At 45.7% G+C, this 25640-nt stretch overlaps 1 protein-coding gene across 4 annotated transcripts in view; it reads right to left on the bottom strand.

The window, feature by feature from the left end:
• Nucleotides 1–24054: 24054 nt before the first annotated feature.
• NUTF2 (nuclear transport factor 2) overlaps nucleotides 24055–25640 on the bottom strand; it is a 257157-nt gene continuing 255571 nt past the window's right edge. For 3 of the 4 annotated variants that reach the window (XM_040328747.1, XM_040328748.1, XM_040328749.1), the window contains one exon: nucleotides 24136–24208. In XM_040328747.1, coding sequence (XP_040184681.1) covers nucleotides 24163–24208 — 46 coding nt within the window. In that variant the 3' untranslated portion in view covers nucleotides 24136–24162. Of the gene's footprint in view, nucleotides 24209–25640 lie in introns of all 4 variants that reach the window. The other variant, XM_040328750.1, reaches the window with a different exon arrangement.

Consider the following 25640-nt stretch of genomic DNA (forward strand, 5'->3'; position numbering starts at 1 on the left):
AAGACCACATAGATGAGTTCTTGCTAGAAAAAAACTATTGAAGCAACAGACAACCTCTGTCTCTCGTGAATCCATGCTGTCAGACAATCGGATTTCTTTTTATGAAGAGGTAAGTAAAACTCTGGACAGAGGGGTGGCAGTGGACGTGGTATACAGTGGGGCAAAAAAGTATTTAGTCAGCCACCAATTGTGCAAGTTCTCCCACTTAAAAAGATGAGAGGCCTGTAATTGTCATCATAGGTATACCTCAACTATGAGAGACAAAATGTGGAAACAAATCCAGACAGACAATCACATTGTCTGATTTGGAAAGAATTTATTTGCAAATTATGGTGGAAAATAAGTATTTGGTCAATATCAAAAGTTCATCTCAATACTTTGTTATATATCCTTTGTTGGCAATGACAGAGGTCAAACATTTTCTGTAAGTCTTCACAAGGTTGTCACACACTGTTTCTGGTATGTTGGACCATTCCTCCATGCACATGTCCTCTAGAGCAGTGATGTTTTGGGAGCGAATGAAAAAAACAACAACAAGCAGGCGCCACTTAGTAAACTGTACAACTTTTAATACAACATGTAATAAAGGCACTCACATGTGGATTTGAAGATTCAGGCATATAGATGTAGATGTTGTCCTGCGATTTGTCTTTGCATAGCCAATAGGTGTGGATGTCCCTTTTCTCACTGGTACAGCGAATGCAACGCTGCTAGTCCATACAGTGTAGTATGAAGGTGGAAGTGCACGAATGTGTAAGCAGGGGTGCTGGAGCGCACGTTGGAACGCACACCACGCTAGGGGCGCTATTGCTGTGTTGGAGGAAGTGACGTCATCGCCGGGGACAGCAAATGTGCGACGCGTTTCCATGCATATGCTGTGGTTTGATGGGAAAAACAAACCCACAGCTCGCACCTTTCTCAGAGCTTGAGAAAGGTGCGAGCTGTGGGTTTGTTTTTCCCATCAAACCACAGCATATGCACGGAAACGCGTCGCACATTTGCTGTCCCCGGCGATGACGTCACTTCCTCCAACACAGCAATAGCGTCCCTAGCGTGGTGTGCGTTCCAACGTGCGCTCCAGCACCCCTGCTTGCACATTCGTGCACTTCCACCTTCATACTACACTGTATGGACTAGCAGTGTTGCATTCGCTGCACAGCACAGCACAAGTGCTGTACCAGTGAGAAAAGGGACATCCACACCTATTGGCTATGCAAAGACAAATCGCAGGACAACATCTACATCTATATGCCTGAATCTTCAAATCCACATGTGAGTGCCTTTATTACATGTTGTATTAAAAGTTTACAGTTTACTAAGTGGCGCCTGCTTGTTGTTGTTTTTTTTTTCATTTTATGTACTTGGAGCGTTGCTTCAGCTCCCATTGCAAGGCTGCCCGGATTCATGAACTGCCACTCACGCTAAAGCTTACAGGACTCGTATGTAGGACTTTTTTATTCACACAGTTTATCATATGCGCTTTTTTGTATATATATGTTTTGGGAGCGGTCGCTGCGCAACACAGACTTTCAACTCCCTCCAAAGGTTTTCTATGGGGTTGAGATCTGGCGACTGACTAGGCCACTCCAGGACCTTGAAATGCTTCTTACAAAGCCACTCCTTCGTTTCCCGGGCAGTGTGTTTGGGATCATTGTCATGCTGATGGACCCAGCCACGTTTCATCTTCAAATGCCCTTGCTGATGGGAGGAGGTTTGCACTCAAAATCTCACGATACATGGCCCTATTCATTCTTATATGTACATGGATCAGTCGTCCTGTTTCCTTTGCAGAGAAACAGGCCCAAAGCATGATGTTGCCACCCCCATGCTTCACAGTAGGTATGGTGTTATTTGGTTGCAACTCCGCATTCTCTCTCCTCCAAACATGACGAGTTGAGTTTCTACCAAACAGTTCTACTTTGGTTTCATCTGACCATATGACATTCTCCCAATCCTCTTCTGGATCATCCAAATGCTCTCTAGCAAATCTCAGATGGGCCCGGACATGTACTGTCTTAAGCAGGGGGACACGTCTGGCACTGCAGGATCTGAGTCCCTGGCGACGTAGAGTGGTACTGATGGAAGCCTTTATTACGTGGGTCCCAGCTCTCTGCAGGTCATTCACTAGGTCCCCCCGTGTGGTTCTGGGATTTTTGCTCACCGTTCTTGTGATCATTTTTTTTTTTTTTAAAGGTTTTTTTTTTTTTTTACGTACAAAACAAACAGTACAACAAACACACATACTGGGCAAACATCGCCATTACATTATTTTACAAAACTCTGGTAGCTGGTACACAGTGAGCATATTCATAGAAAAATATAGAAAATAGGGGGAGAAAGACAATAGAATCATCAATTTACTCATTCATGTTTACTCAACAGGCAGAGGCATCAGTCATCAGTCAAAGTTCAAGGAACAGGTGGTATGGTGCTCTCGGAATCAACCCAAGAGCCCCGAACCTTTAAGAATTTTTTTGGACACCCTCTGGCCTCATATGTCAACTTATACAGCGGTATAGCATGATTGATTGTGGTGAGCCAGAAGGCAATGGTAGGCAAGGATGGAGACTTCCAGTCGAAAGTTATATAGACTTCTTAGCATAGAACAATACTATCCGCAGGAAGGCTTGCATATTCTTAGATATACTCTCGTCATCAATATAATAAAGAATGTGAAGTAGCCAGAACCTGGTGCCCAGTGAACCACGAGGGATGCGTACACTAAGGAGCAAGTTAGAAACATATAACAATGTTCCAGCAATACAAAATATCAGGTGCATAATAGCAAGGCCAGCTAGTCCAGCCCATAGATAGACATGCAACAACAAGTACCAGCATTTCAGAAAGAATACAAAAACAGTCCCGAACAAAAGTCCCTGAACAGCCCAGCCCACCCTAACCCTCCCGACTCCCAAACCCAAACATATGAGAGCTTTGTTCCCTAAACCAAAATTGCAAGGCGGGGTGGCCATGACTCAGACCCCCCAACAACAATCCCTGAGAAGTGGTAGAGGTCCTCAGACGCTGGCCGCTATCCACGACCACACTGAACAAATATATCAGGTGACCCCGTGTCAGGACGGAGGATTAAAAAAAAATAACAGGTAAGGCGTTCAAGAAAGGAGTAGACAAGGTAAAAAAATAAAAATAATAAACGCAGCATCAGGAACAGAATGACAACAGACCTTCAGGTTGAACAGATGGTGTGCAAACAATGGCACAGGAGAGTAACCCATCATCCCAAAATATTTGAGAAAAGGGTTGTCAAGGAAAGTATACTCAGCACGTTCACTTTCAGCGCAAAGGGGACCTTCGGTCCAGGTTCCTGCATTCCGGATGTCCACCCAGTGGGATGCCTCCTTAGGATCTGTGAAGTAGACCTTGCCCTGGTAAATTATTATTAGATGAGCAGGATACAGCATGCCATAGGGAAGATGAAGCTCACGGAGCCTGTGTTTAATGGCAATGAAAGTGGCCTGTTGCTTTTGTGTGGCTACTGAGAAATAAGGAAAAATGGTTATTCCACTTCCATTAAAGGACACCCTTCCCTTCTCCCTGGCAGCTCTGAGAACAGCTTCCCTGTCCCTGAAATGAAGTAGCTTGATATTCATGGCCCGTGGCGGGCCCCAGGGGGCGCATGGGAACTCTGTGTGCCCGTTCAATGGCGAATAATGGCGAGAAGGTGGGTGCGCCAAATGTGGAGATCAGCCATCTTTCCATAATTATTTCTGGGGTCTTACCCTCAGACCCCCCCGGAAACCCCAGGAAGCGAAGGTTACTACTCCGTAAACGGTCCTCCATGTCAGTGAGCCTATCTGTAGTGTATTTCTGGGCCTGGCGCAGCTCCCTGACAGAGCCTTGCAGTGGACGGGTCTCATCCTCTAGTGCACCGATGCGCTGCTCAGCATTAGACACTCTATGGCGGAAGGTTGTGAACATCCTGCTTCAAAAAGTATAAGTCAGTTTTAATAGAGTCCATTTGAGTGGTCAGGGACGCATGGCTATGCTGGATGGCCACCATGATCTGAGATAGGGACGGCTCCGAGGGGTCTTCATCAGCAGCATCCATGTTAGCATTATCATGGTCAGAGTCCCCAGCTGGTGATATGAGGAGGGAGTCTTCTGGGCTCAGGACAGGGGGGGGGGGGACAGTGTGACTCACCCTTCCCTGCAGGTTTCTGCCTCAGTGCAGTCAAAGATGGCTGGCTGCGTGTGTCTGCAGCATGGTGACCGGCGCCATCTTGCCCCGTTTTGCATGGCGGCGGGACAAATCCTGAGGCTTCCTCCATCGGTGGGCCGTATTTGACCATCTCCCGATGGGCACAAGGCTCCCGGGAGGCTGTGGGGACCGGTGGGATCCTCGGATGGCAATCGGGTCAGCAGGATTGAGGTAGGATGTGTGCGGCACGGATGGAGCTCAGGCTATGCACGTCCTCACATCCTGGTCATTGGCCACGCCCCCGTCTTCTTGTGATAATTTTGACCCCACGGGGTGAGATCTTGTGTGGAGCCCCAGATCAAGGGAGATTATCAGTGGTCTTGTATGTCTTCCATTTTCTAATTATTGCTCCCACAGTTGATTTCTTCACACCAAGCTGCTTGCCTATTGCAGATTCAGTCTTCCCAGCCTGGTGCAGGTCTACAATTTTGTTTCTGGTTTCCTTGACAGCTCTTTAGTCTTCACCATAGTGGCGTTTGGAGTGTGACTGTTTGAGGTTGTGGACAGGTGTCTTTTATACTGATAACAAGTTCAAACAGGTGCCATTAATACAGGTAATGAGTGGAGGACAGAGGAGAAGAAGATACAGGTCTGTGAGAGCCAGAAATCTTGCTTGTTTGTAGGTGACCAAATACTTATTTTCCACCATAATTTGCAAATAAATTATTTTCAAATCAGACAATGTGAGTGTCTGAATTTGTTTCCACATTTTGTCTCTCATAGTTGAGGTATACCTATGATGACAATTACAGGCCTCTCTCTTAAGTGGGAGAACTTGCACAATTGGTGGCTGACTAAATACTTTTTTGCCCCACTGTACTTGGATTTTGCAAAAGCGTTCGATACAGTTCCGCACACTCGGCTCATGTGTAAGGTAAAGTCTACAGGATTGGAAATAACAGTTTGTAAATGGATAGAAAACTGGCTAAGACAGAATTCAGAGAGTACTGGTTAATAATTCTTACTCTGAATGGTCTAAGGTTATCTACCCCAAGGTTCAGTGTTGTGACCCTTACTTTTTAATATCTTTATAAATGATATTGGGTCTGGGTTTAAAAGTAACATTTCTGTCTTTGTAGATGACACCAAGCTATGCAGTGGAATAACGTCATTACAAGATGTTTCCAATTTACAAGCCAAATTCAATGCTCTGTCTAATTGGGCGACTAAGTGGAAGATGAGGTTTAATGTTGATAAATGTAAAAAGTTATGCACTTGGGGGCTAAGAATATGCATGCATCATACATACTTTTTTTTACTTAATTTCTTTTTATTTGATTTTAAGATGACTTATACATCAGACAATTATTTTAACAGGTAACCATCTAGCATTATACAAACAGGAAAAAAAAAGAAAAGGAAAGCAACATGCTACAAATCGATACTAAGCATATTCTTAGCCTGTATAATCAGATGTACCTTGTAACAGGAGTGACTTTAGGGGCACAGGGTGAATGAGAACCCCACTATGGTCTGTGCTAGTCACATTTAATGCGGTCAGATATTGTATATATTGTATGTTGGCTGATGTATACTAGTAAGCTTGCTGTGATGAAAGGGGTGGGGTGTGATTGCATTCCATTGTCTATTGTGGTAATTAAGTCTGCTATGTGGATTGGAGCTTGGTAGACAGTCTGAATACCTATTATGGGATGTTAAAGTGTCTTGCTGTGAGGAAAGGGGGGCGGAATCACTCCAGCAAACCCCCCTCCCCTGCTAAGACTGTTTACTGAAGTAGAAGTTTGAACACACCTGACCTGTATCACCATTGTCATTGGACAATTTAACCCACCCTGTTTCCCAAGGGTGGGAGGGATGTATTTTGAAGAGAAATGTGTTACCATGTGCAGATATAAAGATTCATTCCCTGTTTGAACCTCAAACAAGAGCTGTGTGTCTCGTTTCTGGGGGGGATTATTATCGGTCGTGTTCGTTTGCCTGATTGTGGAGTGTCGATAAGCTGTCTTGGGTGGAATGGAACATCGTGAACGGATTTAACCCCTGTCCCATTTGGGGTTCCGTTACATACCTGATATCTTCTAAGTCTTCTAACCCTATATCCATCCCCCCCCCTCCCCCCAACTACCTAAGGGAGCGTACTACCCCATTAGTTAATCCACTGAGCGGACAGGCGAGAACAGAAGAGAGGAGGTGGCCGCACTTTACCCTTGTATCGATAATAGTGGTCACATGCCCTATATCGCCAATCCCCCTTAGAGCACCCATCAACCCCGCTCCCGCCGCAATAGGTGACAGCCACTTCTGTCGGGAGGGGGGGGGAGGAGGGGGGCGCGTTACCCTGGGGTCACTTCCTCAAGTGCCATCCTCATATGTTCCACACCGCCCTCTGCCACGGCCCCCATATGCTATTGAATTTCCCATGGTTCCCCTGTCTAGTAAAATATACTCTCTCATTTGAAATTGTTAGGTTCATAGTCGCTAACCAGTTATCTACCGACGGGGGCGTCTGCGCCTGCCATTTTTGGGCTATCGTTTTTTTTTATATATTTTTGGGGGATATTTATTATAGAAAAGGCACCTCAATATAGCTTCCAAGCTGCCCTTATATCTTCTATACACCCCAGAAGACAGGTTCTGGCCACTGGATTGAGGGATGTGCGAAATACCTCGTTTATCCTCTCTATTATTTCTACCCAATAGTCGTAAAGTTTGGGGCACTTCCAGACCATGTGAATTAGATCCCCTTTATCTTTGCATCTCGGGCATTCATTATTTTGTCTCCACCCCAGTTTAACCACTTGCCGACCGCGCACCGCATTTATACGTCCACAAGGTGGCTCTGCTGGGCGAGAGCACGTAATATGACGTCCTCTCTTCCAGCCGCCACTAGGGGGCGCACGCCCCCCCGCTCGCCCCCGACTCCCGTGCGTGTGCCCGGCAGGCACGATCGCCGCCGGGCACACGCGATCGCTCGGTACAGAGCGGGGACCGGGAGCTGTGTGTGTAAACACACAGCTCTCGGTCCTGTCAGCAGGGGAAATGCTGATCTTCGGTTCATACAATGTATGAACCGAGGATCAGTGTTTCCCCTAGTGAGGCCACCCCCCCCCACAGTAAGAACACACCCAGGCATACTTAACCCCTTCCCCGCCCCCTAGTGTTAACCCCTTCACTGCCAGTGGCATTTTTATAGTAATCCAATGCATTTTTATAGCACTGATCGCTATAAAAATGCCAATGGTCCCAAAAATGTCCGCCATAATGTCGCAATACCGAAAAAAAAAAATCGCTGATCGCCGCCATTACTAGTAAAAAAAATATAATACAAATGACATAAAAATACCCCCTATTTTGTAAACGCTATAACTTTTGCGCAAACCAATCAATAAACGCTTATTGCGATTTTTTTTTACGAAAAATATGTAGAAGAAAACGTATCGGCCTAAACTGAGGAAATTTTTTTTTTTTTTTTATATATTTTTGGGGGATATTTATTATAGCAAAATGTCAAAAATATTCTTTTTTTTCAAAATTGTTGCTCTATTTTTGTTTATAGCGCAAAAACTAAAAACCGCAGAGGTGATCAAATACCACCAAAAGAAAGCTCTATTTGTGGGGAAAAAAGGACGCCAATTTTGTTTGGGAGCCACGTCGCACGACCGCGCAATTGTCTGTTAAAGCGACGCAGTCCCGAATCGCAAAAAGTACTCTGGTCTTTGGGCAGCAATATGGTCTGGGGGGTAAGTGGTTAAACATTTTATGCGGAGTATGATATACCCTATGCAATAAAAACAAATGGGACAGTCTTTGCGCAGGGGCGATTGAAACACAGGCGCATTGATGCAGAATTCTCTCCCACTGTTCAGATGATATTGTTCCCAGGTCTCTTTCCCACGCTTCTTTACTCTTGACTGGGCCCGCTCTGCTTATCGCTCTAGCACTCAAGCTGTTATATGTTGCTGTTATTAAGCCCTAATTACTTTGAGAAGGACGGAAATCTGAGTCCAAGCACAATTTAGTTCTAAAACAATTGTATGAATAGCATGGCGTACCTGCAGATATTTGTAGAATGTTTTGTTGGGAATGTTAAATTCTCTTGTTAAATCTGAGAATGATTTTAGGGTGTTACCCTCAAACAGGTGCTTTAAAACGAGTTATACCTTGACTCTTCCATTCTCTTGATTCTTCTATGCTTGTTATTTCCTGTAGATTATTGTTTTTCCATAGGGGGGAGAATTCTGTTTGGCCACTATATCCCAATAAGGTCTTTATTGTATGCAATACTTTAATAGCCAATTTTATAGTTGGGAATTTATGGGGGAAATAATCTGCCTCTAGGGCTTCCACCAACAATTTATGGGGATTACCCGTCAACATCAAGCGGCTAATAAAGCCGTCTCCCTCAGTGGTTCCACACCCTACCAGATGTTGCAATTGTGACAATAAAATATAACTTTGGGTGTGGAACCGCCATACCCCCTTCTTTTACTGGTAGCTGGAGTGTTTGCAAGCTTATCCTGGCTTGGCCTCCCCTCCATATAAGTTCTCTAAATAGTGATTCTATGTTTTTGAACCATTTATATCCCAGCCATAAGGGTGCGTTATGGAGCAGGTATATTAATTGCGGTTGCCATATCATTTTGATTAAGTTGCATCGTCCTGCTACAGACAGGGGAAGTCTTTTCCAGATATCACATTTATTTTTCCACTTTAGTAACAGTGGATCAAGTGGCATATTGGGTAATATCTTTCGTTATCCAGATCCCTAGGTATTTAAGTTTTGTGACCACGCTTAATTGAGAAGTACTTGGCAGGAGCTGGAGATCGACTGGATCCAGTGGTAAAAAGGCAGATTTTTCCAAGTTAATTGTCAAACCTGAGAAATGACCGAAGTCATTTACCAGTTGTATCACTTTGTCTAGAGTGGTTTCAACATCCCACAGAAAGAACAAAATGTCATCTGCAAATAGTGCAATCTTGTCTTCCCCTTGGTGTCTTCTAAACCCCATTATGTCCGACCTCGCCCTGGCCATTATTGCAAGTGGTTCCATGGCGAGGGCGAACAGAGGACACCCCTGCCTCGTCCCTCGCTCCAGCTGAAAAAATTCCGATATCTCATTATTAATTTTAGCTCTTGGCTCGCTATATAGTAATTTAACCCATCTAACAAAGCGAGGCCCGAAGCCGAATTTCTCTAATACTTCCCATAAATATCTCCATTCAAGGCTATCGAATGCCTTAGCGGCATCAAGAGATAACACTGCTCTGGGCCTCACGTTATCGGTTGGTATTTCTATATTTAAAAAAGTTCTTCTTATATTAATAGTTGTTGCCCTGCCTGGTATAAACCCTGACTGATCTGGGTGGATAAGTTTGCTAATAAATCTATTTAAGCGAGTTGCTAAAATTTTGGCTAAGATCTTAACATCGGTAGGTAACAAAGAAATTGGGCGATAAGATGAGGGGAGCAATTTTTCTTTTTCCTCTTTATGAATCACTATGATAGTTGCTTCCATCATTGACCGGGGAAGAGTGCCTCCACTCTCAGCCCCCTCCAGGGCCTACAACAACTCTAGAAGCAAAATCTCGCCAAATTTCTTATACACCTCGATAGGTAGTCCATCCAGGCCAGGGGATTTCTGGTTTGACATCGAGGTTACGGCTTGCTGAATTTCGCTTAACGTGATTGGTGCATCCAAGGCCTGTCTGTCCTCGTCTAGCAGGGTAGGGACTATTATTTTCTGAAAAAACGATTCCATAGCTCCACTCCCAGCCCCCCCCCCCCTTTAGATTTATAGTTCTTTGTAATATTCACAAAACGTTTGTAAAACCACCTGGCCTTCCGTAGATATTTCTCCCCCTATTGTCTTTATTGCTGGAATATTTGACGGAGGGGAGTTAGTCCTACTGAGAAGGGATAACATCCGCCCTACCTTCTCTCCCTCACCAAACTGGCACTGCCTTTGTAGAGTCCGTTTGTTCTCCGCACATTTCAAAGTAGCTGTTTTGTACTCTAGCTGTTTTGTCAACCATGCTTCCCGCATGGCTGGGGTGGGTTGCTCAATAAACCTTACTTCAGCTTGAGTGGTCTCACGGGCCAACTTGCCCTCTTGCTCTCTCCCTTCCCTTTTCACCCTGGCTACCTGCTGAATTAGCAAGCCACGCAGAAAAGCTTTCATAGAATCCCAAACTATTTCCGTTGGAGCGGATCCTGTGTTAATATATACGAATTCTTTTAGTCTAGACATCAGGATCCCTGGGTCCCCAATCATCTCCAGCCAACCTGGATTAAATTTCCACTCATTACGGGAGACTTTAACTCCAATCTTTATTATTAGCACCAGAGGGGAATGGTCCAAAACCCCTCTGGGGCCATAATAAATTTTCTTTACCAAGGACATTGCATCATCATTACCCACTGCCAGGTCTATTCTGGAAAGCGTATGGTGGGAGCTAGAATAGTATGAGTATTGGCGATCTTGTGGAAAGTAAGTTCTCCATATATCTCTCATTCCTATTTCCTCCAGGATTCGAGTCAGTCGCCCCTCACTAGATCTTTTTCCCGGAGGAAATCTATCCAGGCTTCCATCTAACACCTCGTTATAGTCCCCTACAGCTATCACTGGAACCGCTGGTTAATCGAGTGTGAATTCGAGGAGTTTGTTTAAAACGTTTAACTTAAATGGTGGGGGGATATACATATTAGCCAAAACGTATGGGCTGTTCTCAATTAGGCAAAAAAGAAATATATATCAGCCTTGATCATCTAACTGGGATTCAGTGCAGGAAAACGTCACCCCCCTCCCCACCAAAATGCTTACCCCCCTTGAATAGGAGGAATGCACTGAGTGGAACTGGGCCTGAAATTTACGACTGTTCAGTAGTGGGACGGTGTCCTTGGTCAAGTGTGTCTCTTGTAGGCATAAGAGTCCCGGCATACCATCTTCCAGGAGTGACATGACTGATGTTCGCTTAATTGGGTCTCCCATACCTCGGACGTTCCAGGAAGTGATGGCCAATAAACTATCCTACATCTAGACAGACTAACATAATGGTAGGATACACAACTCTAGTCCAGCAGTATAGATATTTGACCAGCGCTCCTTTTACCATCCGGGTCCGCAAATCCCCTAGCCTCCCCTCCCTCGCCCCCCCTGCTTCCGCCATCACAGCTCTTGATTTAAGTAGTATACGCTTACTGACCCTCCCTCCCTACCCACCCCCTTCCTACCCCCCACCCCCCTTCTACCCCGCCCTACTGGGCACCCCTTGGGGACCTGTCCAATGACCTCTCTACTCTCCCTCATACACATCCTACAAACACGCGACCCTCCCTCCCTCTCCCCCCCTTATAAAACAAAATCAAAACAACCACCAAACCTAAAAAGGAAAAAGTAGTAACCAAACCCCTCCCCCTTAATAGTGTGATACCCCACACCTATACTAAGTCCCCTGGTGTACCACCAGGGGTCAGTGTACTTAATACATGAATAGTCATACAGTAATTTAAGAAAAACAAACATTGATTCAACGTGTCGACATTTGTGAGGGTAATCAGAAACGTGCCAATTACTTCTTTTGTGTTAGTGAAAATACCCCAGTGGGGTTTTAAGGTGAATATTTCTGTTTATCTGTCAAGTAATTCCCTCCAATAAAAAGACAAAAAGGAGAGAAAAAAAAAAAACACCCTCCCCCATCCCTTAATAATCCCTCCCTACCCCCATAAACATAGGGTGGAGTATTCAAATTTACTTAATACCAAAAATAGTTACCGTACTCCTTTTTAGTTAATCTCTTGATAATAATCTTATCCTTAGGGCCCTAATACCAAGCTTCGTAAATCTATACACCATGTCAACCCAATAAAACATGTGAGAAACAACAAAAAAAAAGAAGAAAAAAAAGGGGGGGACCCCATCATCGGTGTCACCCAATATCACTAGTATCGCTAAAGTGCAGAGTGCTAAAATGGAGAAGGGGAAAAATAAATAAATAAATAATTTAAAAAGAAAAAAAATAATAATTTAAATAAATAAAGAAGGGAGGGGGGGGGGGGAAGGGAAGGGAAGACCCCCCACCAAGGGGGAGATATGTTGACAAGCTTGATTTTTATAATACCAAAGAAAAAAAAAAAAAAAAAAAAGGGGGGAACCCCCCTCCCCCAAAAAATCATGAGATACTGAGGGAGGATCAGTAGAGGCCTCAAAAACAACAGGTCATCCAGTCCTCTCGTGTTTTATTAAACCATCCATGGCCATCGCCCTCTATTGGACTAGGCTCCAGTATAGTGTCTTTATTCTTTATTTCTTTAGGGAAACCATGTTTGAGCCTTTGAGCGTAGATTTGTCGGGCTGGTTTTCTTCTCTTTTTCCTTCCCCCTATCTGGACAGTCAGTGGTGTCAGGAATAGTGTCCCGGCCCCCAAGAAAAAATAAATAAAAATTTCCTTTAATTAATTGGGCCTTGCTTGCTTTCATCATCCTCATTAGACCTAGCCCCCCTGTCACTAGGGAGCTATAGAGCTGATTTATTTGCATCATACATATTAGGGGGAGTACAACTGGGGAAATCTGTAGTGGAGAAGGATCTGGGGGTTTTGGTTTAGATCATAAGCTCAATAATGGCATGCAATGCCAAGCTACGGTTTCCAAAGCGAGTCCTTTCTTGTATTAAGAGAGGTATGGACTCCAGAGAGAGAGAGAGATATATTTCCCCTGTACAAAATCATTAGTAAGACCTCATCTGGAATATGCAGTTCAGTTTTGGGCCCCAGTTTTCAAAAAGGATATTGGGGAACTGTAGAAAGTGCAGAGAAGGGCAACCAAACTGATAAGAGGCATGGAGATCAGCTATGAGGAAAGATTAGAGGAACTGAATTTATTCACTCTTGAGAAGAGGATATTAAGGGGGGGGGGATATGATCAACATGTACAAATATATAAAGGGTCCATATAGTGAACTTGGTGTTGAGTTTTTCACTTTACGGTCAACACAAAGGACAAGGGGGCACTCTTTACATCTAGAAAAAAGGAGATTTCACCTCCAAATACAGAAAGATTTCTTCACAGTAAGAGCTGGGAAAATGAGGAATAGACTCCCTGCAGAGGTGGTTCTGGCCAGCTCAGTAGATTGCTTTAAGAAAGGCCTGGATTCTTTCCTAAATGTACATAATATAACTGGGTACCATTTATAGGTAAAGTTGATCTGGGGAATATCTGATTGGCTCAGGGGATCAGGAAGTAATTTTTTCCCCTGCTATAGCAAATAGGATCGTGCTCTGATGTTTTTTGTTTTGTTTTTGCCTTCCTCTGGATTAACTGTGGGTATATGGGATTGTATATTTTTTTTTATGGTTGAACTTGTGTCTTTTTTCAGCCTAACTATGTAACTATATATACACACACAAGATGCTATGGTAGTTTCATGGAACCAGTACTCCCTGGTTTATGCTTTCCCTCCGGTCTCTCTCCTTCCACATTTGTTGCGCAGGATTCAGAGAGTGAGTTCCAGTCATTCTGGTGGCACCAGCCTGGCCCAGATTCCCGGAGATTGTGAGACAAACAATAGACTGGCCACGAACACTTCCACACACTTTTCTCATACGATTCCTTATCTAAGGTTCTGAACAATATTATATATATGTACGAACATTTTATAGTGTCACTCTACTTTTATACAAGGATTCTTCACTAATAAATCCTTTTAAAAATCCCTCCACACCTTCACATTTCCTACACACCGTCACATTTATCTGGCTCAGGGTTCTTTCTACCTTGTTAACCATTGACACACCTGTTCACACGCATGCATTAGTTCATCAACACATATTCCATACACACGCACAATCCAGCATGACAATGTTACCCACACTTCATCACATATATTTACACTTGTTTTATTCACCCATACATACACTTTTCTATTTCTTCATTTTTTTTTATATAATCTTTATTTTCAAAAAAGTTTTTGCATAGGAAAAACAGACATACAAACGTATTGTCGGCCAACATGGCCCAGCAAATGGAATACAGGAAATGTAACAATCCCCTTGCATGTCAATAGGGATCCTGTCCCGGGCTGTCAAACGAAGCATATGTGGCAAAGAGCACCTCTAGGGCATGCCTATACCTGGAAGTGCGGCCTGGGGAGTAGTGAACATCATATGCGGGACATGTTCTGAGCTATTACCATAGTGGATCTACCCACCCGCACCACCTAAGCACACCCCGGTAGGAGGGAAGTTCCTCCATCCGTCAGGATAATCAAAACAAGCCTCTGCGCCTCGGACCCACATGCCATGGGGGAACTAAGGAAGGGAAAAACAAAAAGGGGGACTCATACAGTAAGGGAGGGGTAAGGGGAGAGGGGGAGGGGGTAACTTCCGGTACATGTGCATCAACATCAAAAAGACATTAAGTAAACTATAGTGTTTCCATTATGGCTCTAACAGCCCACTGCAGCATCAGGGTCCCCAGCGGCACTCCCCCCTCCTGCACTGGGCCCCCTTCCAGAGGGGAACACCCCCTGGGGGGGCCCAGGCACAGGCAGCTCCTCAGGTCCCACATAGTATATCCAAGTCGCCCATATCGAATAGAATTTATCATATTTGTCTTTGCACTGCGCCATCCACTTCTCTGCCACCATAATTTTGATCACCATGCTCACCCACTCCGAGTGGGTCGGTATTGTAGGCGTCTTCCAATGTATCGGAATCAGCCGTCTGGCCGCATTGAGCAAATGAGGCAGTGCAGACTTGCAATATTGACTAACCGGAACCGTAGGGAAGTGAAGCAGGGACTCCAAGGGAGAGTCCGGAAGCGCCACATCCAAAATCAATTTGATCTGGGCATGGACATCTTGCCAGAAGGGGCGCAGTTTGGGGCATTCCCACCAAATGTGCAGGAAGGTGCCCCTCTGGCCGCACTCCCGCCAACATGCATCTGAAAGAGAGGGGTACATCTGAGCAAGTCTAGTTGGGACCCTATACCATCTGGTGAGCACCTTATAGCTATTTTCTTGCATCCTTGTATCAACCGTGCTCGAGTGCGTTAGTCTATATATGTGGTCCAGCTGCGGCTTAGTGAAGTTGTGCTGCAGGTCTCTCTCCCACTCCCTTATAAACCTAGGCTTCCCATCCTCCCATAGGGAGTGTATCAGGGCATATAGCACTGAGATGGCATGGGGAACAGCCTCCTGGGACATACAGAGGCACTCGAAGGGGGACGCCTGTGTTGGTGACCTGACCCCCTGGGGTAGAGTTGTGAGAAAATGGCTGAGTTGCCGATAGCGCCACTCATCCATTAGGAAAGGACCATATTGCTCCCTCAGCGTAGCCAGGGACAGCAACCCCCCGGTCCTGGACAAATCTCCCGCACCTGGACTCCCCATCCGCCGCCCACGTCCGAAAAAAGGATGGGTGTTCCCCGGGAGCGAACCAAGGGAAGCCCCCCAGGGGTGCCAGCGGGGAAGTCGGCAAAGCAAGCCTCCCCGTCTTATTTAAGGCATCCCAGATCGCTAGAGCATGGACGGCAAAAGGGGACACCAGCCCCGACAAACCCCTGTGTTCTCCAGGCACCCACGGGGCGTGGGATAGGTTACGCCCCGCCAGGAACTTGTCCAAGGGCACCCACACCTTGTGCTGGACACCATGGTACCAGTCCAAAATGCGTTGAAGGGCTATCGATTCGTAGTACCTCCTAACCACAGGGACCCCCAACCCACCTGCAGATTTAGGGCGTTGCAGAATGCGAAGGGCCAACCGGGGGCACTTCCCACTCCAGATATATTGGATGAATAGACTGTTGAGGCTTGAGAAGAAGGCCCTGGGCAGGGCAATCGGGACCATCTGTAGGAGAAACAAAATTCTGGGGAGCACATTCATTTTCAGCACACTGACCCGGCCCATCCATTAGAAGGCCGCCTTATCCCACCTCTTTAGGTCCACCCTGATGGTCGAGAGCAGCGGAGCGTAATTACACTCGTACAACTGGGCGCAGCTCACTGGTAGATGAACTCCTAAATACTTCAGGGACGACTGGCACCATGTGAATGAGAAAGCAGCCTGCAGTTGCGCACGCAATTCCGGGGGAATGGTCAGAGATAGGATCTCAGACTTGGCATAGTTTATCTTAAAATTAGATAAGAGGTTAAACTCTGCCAGCTCTGCCATGATGTTAGGCAGGGACAACAGAGGTTCAGACACGTAGAACAACACGTCGTCCGCATAGGCGGACAACTTATGTTCCCTCGGGCCAACTGTAAAACCCCTGATATTGCTATTGAGGCGAATCCGGCTGAGCAGCGGCTCAAGCGTCAAAGCAAACACAAGGGGTGATAGCGGGCATCCCTGCCGTGTCCCATTGCTAATCGGAAAGGGTCCAATAGCAGGCCGTTCACCTTAACTCTGGCGGATGGGGAGCTATACAGAGGATATCCAGGCCAGCATATTAGGCCCCAGGCCAAGTGTGGTCAAAACTATTGTTATATACGTCCAGTCCACCCGGTCAAATGCCTTCTCGGCATCAGTCGAAAGCAAAAAGACACGGTTGTGGGGCCGCCTGCGGACTACACCCAGTGATTCAGCTGGAGGTGCCCTATTCGCAATTGTCTCTCGCTTCCCTGCCCATTAACAAAGCAGTTTGGTCCGGGTGGACAACAGACGGGTGTAAGTACCCGGCTTAAGCCTATTGGCCAATATTTTGGCCAAAATCTTAACGTCGGTGTTCAGAAGCGATATGGGCCTATAGCTACCCGGGTAAGGAGTGGGTCCTTCCTTCTTTCGGCAAGACCGAAATATGGGCCAGCAGCGCCTCAGGTGGCATAGCCGTGCCGGAGTGCCAGCGCCGTAAAGTACTTGCACATAGGTCCCGACAGTTCCTCTAGATATTTTTTATAATAGGTATTAGTATAGGCCGTCAGGGCCAGGGCTCTTCCGTAGGGAGATCCTTCACTACCCGCCCGAATCTCAGCGACGGTAATAGGGGCATCAAGTTGTTTGCCCACAGAGGCTTCCTCCAACAGTGGGAATTGTGCCTCCTCCAGGTATTGGTGTATTCTAGCGGCCCGTTGCGATTCAGATAGGCCAGGCAGGCGTATCAGGTAGGTGATAAAGCTGGGCATAGAATCCCGGAACGCCGCTGCTATCTTAGACGAATGAAACCACCAACGCGCCCGTCGCAGATTTTTAAATTTGTGTACATGTCCCGCACTCCCGTTGGACCTCTAAGGGCCAGCGCCAACATCCTTCCACATTTATTACCGAATTCGTAGAATTTGTGGGTCATATAGCGCAACGTGTTTTCTGCAAAGTACATGGAGATAGTATCGGAGACCTGTTTTTGGGCAACTGCATCGTCCTAGAATGCCATCATTCAAGCGCCATGACCATGTCCGTGCCTCCAGCCGAAAGGGGACGCAGGGAGATGACACCGGCGCGTGGTCGAAAATGGTGATGGAGCCAATAGAAGCCCCAGTCAAAGGTCCAGGGAGAACTGATCCATCAATAGAAGATCAATGCGCGTATATACATCGTGCGTGGCCGAGAAATAGCTATAGTCCCTGACGTTGGGCGCAGCAGTCTCCCAGCAGTCCACCAAATGGTGGGCCTGCAGAGACTTCCGGGTAGCGCTTCAAAAAGGCAAATGAGTGTCCCGAGCGACCGGAGGACGTGTCCACCCTGGGAATCCGGGCATCGTAAAGTCCCCCCCCCCAGGATGAGGTGTCCATCCCGGAAGGTAAGCAGTGATTCCAAAACAGAGTCGAGAAAATAAATCTGACCACTGTTCGGGGCATAAAGTGTAGCGAGGGTTTATTTGCGGCCGGAGATGGAGCCCTTAACAAAAGCGAAGCGGCCATTGGGGTCTAGTTTTTGGTCCTCAATAATGAAGGGGCAATTTTTGTGAATCGCAATGGCCACCCCCCCCGATTTAGTTTGGGGGGGAATTGCCAAGGAACCACAGGGGGTAGAGGTGGGTGGGAAGGCGGGGGACCGAGTCAGTGCGGAAATGTGTCTCCTGCAAAAAAAGAACATGTGCCCCCATGCGTTTCATCTCAAGCCACAACTTACTGCGTTTCATAGGTGAGCCCAGGCCGCGAACGTTATAGGATACGACTTTCACATCAGCCATCTCAGATATTCTGGAACTGGACGTGGGAGGGACCTTTCACACAACCTCGCCAGCAGATAGGTGCATACAGAAGTCACCGAATCTCTAAGGAGCCTAGGAAACAGAGCACGGTTATAACGGATGCTAAGTACCGGAAACACAGGGGATGGGGAAGGAACAGAGAGAGAGACATCCATCAAAACAAACCATAAAACAAAAAAAAAAAAACATAATGCCCAATGGGCATATCTTAGTGGCAATATCACCCCTTGGTCGGGGATCCCACCCGCTCTCCAAAAGGGGAGAAGCGGCGGAGGATCAGCGGGCAGAGGTTGTCCCCAAAAAGGGAGCATGACTCCAATGGAGTCGGCCTACTGGGGGTTAGTGACGAGGCACAGAGAGCGAGCCCGTCCAGCGGCCCGCGAGTATCACTCAAATTAGCGTCAACCCCTGAGCCCAGGGAGATTAATATTATAAACGGCATTCAGGGGGGAATGTCATCCAGCATATGTCAGCAGCATAAAATGGAAGAAAGGGCAAATCTGGTGCCAGGAACAATTGAAGCCCACAGTTCATCCGGGGCAATGCCAACAGACAACAAGCGGTAGGGAGGATGAAGGAAAGCATCACCGGGCCAGAGGTCCCTAAGGCCACAGTTCCACGCCTCTCCTTGCGGGGAATGGGGGAGCGGGGTGTTGGCCCAGGCAGACCCCCTCTGGGGCCACGGCGGCGGCGGACCGGTTGCCACTGTCCAGGGCGAGTAGGTAGTGGTATATCCGGTGAGGCCCTCCAATCGGGATATCTACACGGGGGAGGCTCCAGGGATTCCAGGAATCGGGGTAAGTCTTCTTTGGTGCGAAGAGTATGCGACTGGCCATCTTTTGTAGCCGACAGGCACTAAACGGGAAAGCCCCAACGGTAGGTCAGCTGAGCGTCTTGGAGAGCCCCCAAAAGGGGTTTTTAGTGCCCTACGTTGCATCAACGTGCGTCTGGACAGATCCGGAAAAAAGGTCAGCTGCGCTAGCACATCAAAGTCCACCGTGCCGAACACCCCTGACCTGAGTCATGATACGCTCCTTGAGGGAGTAACTTATGTAAACTTACATATAATGTACCGGGGTTTATCCGGATCCTCTGAGGGGGGGCGTAGGGCACGATGTGCCCGATCATTTCAATAAAATCAAGGGGCTTGGCGGCCGAGGATTTGTTTAAAGACCCCCTGTAAGGTGGGGACAATCTCCCTCGGGCCTGTCGCTTCAGGTAGGCCCTCTGATGCGAATATTCACCCTGCGGCTTCTGTTTTCAAAATCGTCCATTTGATCGCAGCAGGGCCTCAAGCCTGCGATCCTGCATCTTACAGTGTTCAGTGAGTGCCTGCAGGGTTGGGGGTGGGTTTCTTCCCATTGTGCTTCCAGGGGTCTCCACTCTGCCTCCCAGGTGGGCTGTGTCAGTCTGCAGATCTGTGATGTCTTGCCTCAGGGCCTTCTCCATCTTATGGGCAAAGCGCTCCAGATCAGCCTTTGGTGGGGAGAGATAGGATATGAGAGCGGATGTCCTTATCCTCCCAAGGGTCCCCTCCATTCCCCCGCTCATCAACGCTTTCAGAGCCGGAGGTGTGTGGGACGGGGAGCGAGGCTGGGTGGAAGCCTGCACATGCGGGGAGATGATGGGGGAAGAAGGCCTAGCAGCGTGGGAGCCGGGCGCCAGCTTGGCTGCGCCTGCCGTCACACCGCCGGGTCCCAAAGCAAGGCGTCCAAGGAGCCGGAGCTCCCCGTGGTGTCCGCTGAGCTGCGGGGATGACTTGCGCTTCGGTGGCATCTTTTTTGTGCAAAATCCCCCCTGGGAATCGCCGTGTGTTCCGAGTAGAGCGCGGGTCTCACGGAGCTCAGAGAGCACGTCCTCACTCGCTCATGCCGCGGCCACGCCCCCCTTCTATTTCTTCATTTCACCCATGTTTCTCATTAATTTTCTATTTTTTCTTCCACTCTTTTTTTGTTCCTTTTTCTCCCTTTTTTTTCTTTTTCACCATCCATACCTTTTTTTCGTCCTTTTTATTCTCACTTACACACGTTTCTCCCATTACATTTTTGGGTTAACATACATATCACATTTTAACACAATAGAATCACAACATTCAGTGGATGCAGGCTTGTAGGTGTGTGTGGAGCGTTTGGATACACCTGTTCACAGGAGATTCATGATCAACCTAATTGTTTCTCAGCACTCCCATTACCATTGTCTGGTAGAGTATATATTTTCTGTCTGTTATGCACACTAGCTATGATTAAGCACTGAAATACAGTGCGAAACCGCGTCAGCTTCTGTCCTATTTTTTGCTGTGGCATGTTATTTTTGTGACCAGTTTTATTAAAAGGAAAGTTTTTTAGAGTGCGGCTGTCCTAGTTTTTCTCTTCAAATTTGCATATCATTGCATTGCCGGCACCCACGGTTTGGATCCAGCGAGAAGGTTCTCTGGTTTTATCTGAGCGGTTACTTTCTTCTCATTCCACAGCACCCAATCTACTGTCTCAAGGTCCTATATTCCACCCCAAATTTACAGTCTCTAAACTTGATGGCATGGCTATTAACAGGACCATGGCATCTCTGGACCAGCGGCGTCTACCCTGGTGAATGCTAGAAACCTGTCACTAGGAAGATCTATCATAAGGTCTGGAAGACCAATATTGCTTGGTGTGAAGCCAAAAAAATGGCATCCATGGGAAAATACGTGATTTGGAGAATTCTCTTTTCTACAGTCAGCTGTAGAAATCGAATTGGCTTTGAGTACAGAGGTCAAGTATCGGCCCTCAGTATTCTTCCAAAGGCCTCTAGCCTCCCATGCACTGATCCAAACCTTTATGCAGGGGAAACTCATTTACTTCCCCCCCATTAGGTCACCTGTGTGTCCTTAGGACTTGAATTTCGTGCTGTTACAGAAACCATCAAGGAAATTCCATTAGACTTGCTGTCACACAAGCTAGCCTTCCTGATGGATATCACCTTGGCTAGAAGGTTGTCGGCCCTTACATGCAGGGAACCGTATTTGATCCTTCACCACGAAGGATCCATCCTTTTTTACATTATTTTTACTTTTTTTTCTCTCAGCCTTGTTCAGCGGAAAAGAGACGGCTGCATTCTTTGGATGTTGTCCCGGGCGGGTAAAGGTTTATTTGTATACTTGCAGAGATCTGACGATCAGGCCTTAATTTTACAAAAGGACCCAAGAAAGGGGCAGGCAGCTTCCATTACCAATTAAGTCCCGTCGATTGGTCATTCAGGCTACGGTCTGAAACATAAGGTCCTCCCTTTAGGGTTGAGAGCTCATTCTACCAGGGGTGTAGGAACCTCTTGTGCTTTTCGTTATCGGGCATCTGTGGCTCAGATTTGTAAGGTTGCTACCTGGTCTTCAGTGCATACGTTCACAAAATTGTATCAAGTGGATGATCGAGCACCTGAGGTTCCGGCTTTTAGCCGCAGTGTACTGCGGGCTGCCGTATAAAGTTCTGATGGCTCTCGTTTTGGCAGGGTTTTCCCCCCCTCGGATGGGGAGAGACTTGCACTTTTTGCCCTCCTTTCCTGACCAGCTAGGTGAGATGCAGCTGTAAGGGTCTGGGGGTAGACTTCTTGCTTGCTGCTCTTTATTTCCTTTCTTTTAGAGTCCCCCCTTTAAAATCCATACCAGACCCATATTTGAGATGGTTTCTGGTATAGATTCTGAATTTATAAATTGTTTTGCATTAGGGTTTTTCTGCATTTTTCGGAGTAACTGAGGGGTTTAGGTTTCTGAGGATGCAGGTTTTTAATTTATTTTTGTCTTTTGGGCAAACGCAAGATGTGTCTTTTTTTTACAAACTATGTAAATCTAGTAAATAGTCAACTTTAGCTATTTTATAATAAATTAAAATTTTGTAAAACTCTCCGGATTTTTGTAATTTATCGCAAGATTTATTTCTTGCAGTGGAATGACAGAAACAGAATTCAGAAAACTGTCTTCTGAGATTTGAGCTCATGTACCAGTTTGTACCGTTATGTTTTCACATATTAACCACTACGTTTAGCCAAAACAAATGCATCAACCATATCCAAGGACTGGTAATCTGCAAACCAATTCACTTTTGTTTTTGGGTTCGGAGCTCAGGTTTTAATCGCTAGTATTCATGAGTTATTCAATAGGCGAGTTCTGAATTCACTGGTCCCTAGCAGCAGAAAGCAGTGTGTACGATTAATGCAGGCTAATAGGAACATAACCATGGCCTTTTAGAATTAGAGCCTCCGAAGGGAAAAAAAAAAAAAAAATACATCCTGCAAGACAAAGCATAATGAGCTAGTATGCCAATTGCTAAGCTGAGATCAAAGCCCATGCAGCGGTCCTCGTTCCCCTCCTCCGTCGCCATCTCTCCCGGAGTGACTTCCGGGTCTCGCGGCTCCGCACTGGAAGCCGCCAGTCACAACACGATTGCTGTTTAGAAACGGCACTCAGTGCACCTGCGCCATAGACATCGGTGCCTGCATTTTTTGAAAATATCTCCTAAACCGTGTAGATTTAGGAGATATTTCTTGCACCTACAGCTAAGCCTTAATCCAGGCTCACCTGTAGGTAAATGTGGTCTAAGAGTTTACAACTATCTTTAACCGCTTGCCGACCGCCCACCGTAGTTTTACGGCGGCAGGTCGGCTGTGCAAAATTACGTTCCCGGCGGGGCGCGATCACCGCCAGGCACCCGCGATCACTCATTACAGAGCGAGAACCGGGAGCTGTGTGTGTAAACACACAGCTCCCAGTTCTTTCAGGGGGAGAAATGATTGAACAGCGATCTGTCATTTCAGTCAGTCATCAAGTCCCACCCCCTAGTGTTAACCCTTCCCTGCCAGTGACATTTTTACAGTAATCAATGCATTAGATCAGGTCGCAGTACCAATAAAAATCGCAGATCGCCACCATTACTAGTAAAAAAAAATATATATATTACTAAAAATGCAATAAAACTACCCACCCTATTTTGTAGACGCTATAACTTTGCCAAAACCAAACGCTTATTGCAATCTTTTTTTTTTTTTTTTACGAAAAATATGTCGAAGAATACATATTAGCCTAGACTGAGGAAAAAAATGTTTTTCTTGTTATACATTTTTGGGGGGATATTATAGCAAAAAGTTAAATATAAATTTTTTTCAAAATTGTCGCTATATTTTTGTTTATAACGCAAAAAATAAAAACCGCAGAGGGTAATCAAATACCACCAAATAAAGCTCTATTTGTGGGAAAAAAAGGACACCATTTAGTTTGGAAGCCACGTCGTACGACCGCGCAATTGTCAGTTAAAGCGACAGTGCAAATCGCAAAAGTGGGCCGTTCATTGATCAGCAAAATGGTCCGGGCCTGAAGTGGTTAACAAAAAGTAAATGCACACAAAAAGAAATAAGGCAACATGAAAAATTTTCAGAAAAAGCAAAAAAAAAACCACTTTGTATTTTATTTCCAATTTTTGATCACTAAATGGGGGGTTACATAAAGAGCAATCCAAGTTTTAAAAGGCAAAATTATTTAAATGCAAATGTCACTTTAATTCAAAAGACTGAACTGGGACACTATCAGCCACCATTTGGCAACAGATCTACTATTCTGCTCAGATATATATATATATATATATTATATATATATATATATATATATATATATATATATATACCTATTGATGTTTGCTTTATGTGTAGATTAGGAGCATTGTTTATTAAAAAAAAAAAACGAAAAAAAAAAAAAAACATAAGGGCAGATGAATTCTATTTTTCTCTCTTCAAGCTTTCAAAATTCAACCAAAGTTGTGCAGGGCTAGCCGAAACATGTCGTTTGTACAGACCCAGACATCTTGAACATTCTTTAATAAAAACATCTGATGAAATCCAATAACGGGGTCATCATCTGCCTAAAAAGAAAAAAAGAAAAAAAGGAAATTAGTACATTTTAAAATCATTTACTATTGTGCAATAAATTAAAGTGGACCTAGTCAAGCAACTAAAGTATATTTATTTTTTTATTGGCTTTGGAGTGGAGGACTAGAATGCTCAGTTCTTTTTGCGGTCCCCTGTTAAGGAGATTCACCCTCTCTTTGTCCTGTAATATCCTGAATTATCTTGAAAGTAAAAGAACATTTCAAACTTTGGGTTGTCCTTAGAAAAGTAATAGAGGGAAAATCTTCCAATGGGGACACTAGCTCTGAAGACCTAAAAGTGTGCAGGGATTTCCCATCACTTTTTGTTTGGCCAAGAGACAGAAAGTGAAATCTGGCAAAAAAAAAAAATCTGACGGGTTAGGCCCCATGTACACGGGACGCTGCTAAACATATGCTCAGAGGCAGTTTGCCACCTTTTTCAACTGCTCCTGAACTCAATGTTATCCTATGTGAGCATGTACACAGTCTTGTTTATTGCAGTTTTTTAGGCAGTTGCATTTAACAGCGTTTCTTTGAACGCAAAAAGATGGGTTCAGACGCTGAAGATTACCACGTTTCAGATGCCAAAACGCGACTTAGCGCGGTAACCCGCTTTTAGCAGCGTTTCGTTTATAAGAGTATTTCACCATTAAAAAAAAAAAAAAAACACTATACACGGCATGCAAACGGGGCAAAACTAACGTTTTAAACGTGAGTTACTATCTGTCAAGTTTAATCATTTAGGAGCAGTCGTAAAACGTCCCGTGTACATGGAGCCTTATAAGTCGTACTCTGCCACAATTCAAAGAGCACAGCCATTCAGGGCTCCACCAACAGGGCCGCTTTATTAATAGACCCCTGTGACTAACTACAAGTATCGACAGCCTATGCGGCTGTTGGCTGCTTGTTCTCAATGAACTACTACAGGACTGTTGATTGCAGTGGTAGTTCATCAATTCTTCCTGTCAGTGTAAAACTGCCTACCCACATGATGGGGAGACGGCTTAAACTGACAGTCTGCAGGGGATCCTGCATGGCATCAGTGATTTGCTGATCCCTGATGCAATGCTTTCCACGCCCCTAAAACAAAACAACAGTGCAGTCCAGTGAGTTGTTTTTTTCTGAATCACAAATGCATGGAAAGTATGGCTGCTATATAGTTTTTAATGGCATAGTTCACACCAGTGCTTGCAGTACCAGAAAAAAATAAAATATGCTGCATTTTTCCTGCACTGGACTGGAATGCTGTCAAACACATCTGGCACACACCTAAACTAACCAAAAACGCACTGGAACACACACGTCCTTATTTAAGGTTAGGACGAGAGAGGGAGAAAAAAAATGCACTGGACTGCATCAAAAATGCACATGAAGAAAAGCATCTGGAAAAACATCTGGACTGCTTTTCTATGGTGTGAACTGGCCC

The sequence above is a fragment of the Rana temporaria genome, chromosome 11 (genome assembly GCF_905171775.1).
Source record: "Rana temporaria chromosome 11, aRanTem1.1, whole genome shotgun sequence".
Lineage (NCBI taxonomy): Eukaryota > Metazoa > Chordata > Amphibia > Anura > Ranidae > Rana > Rana temporaria.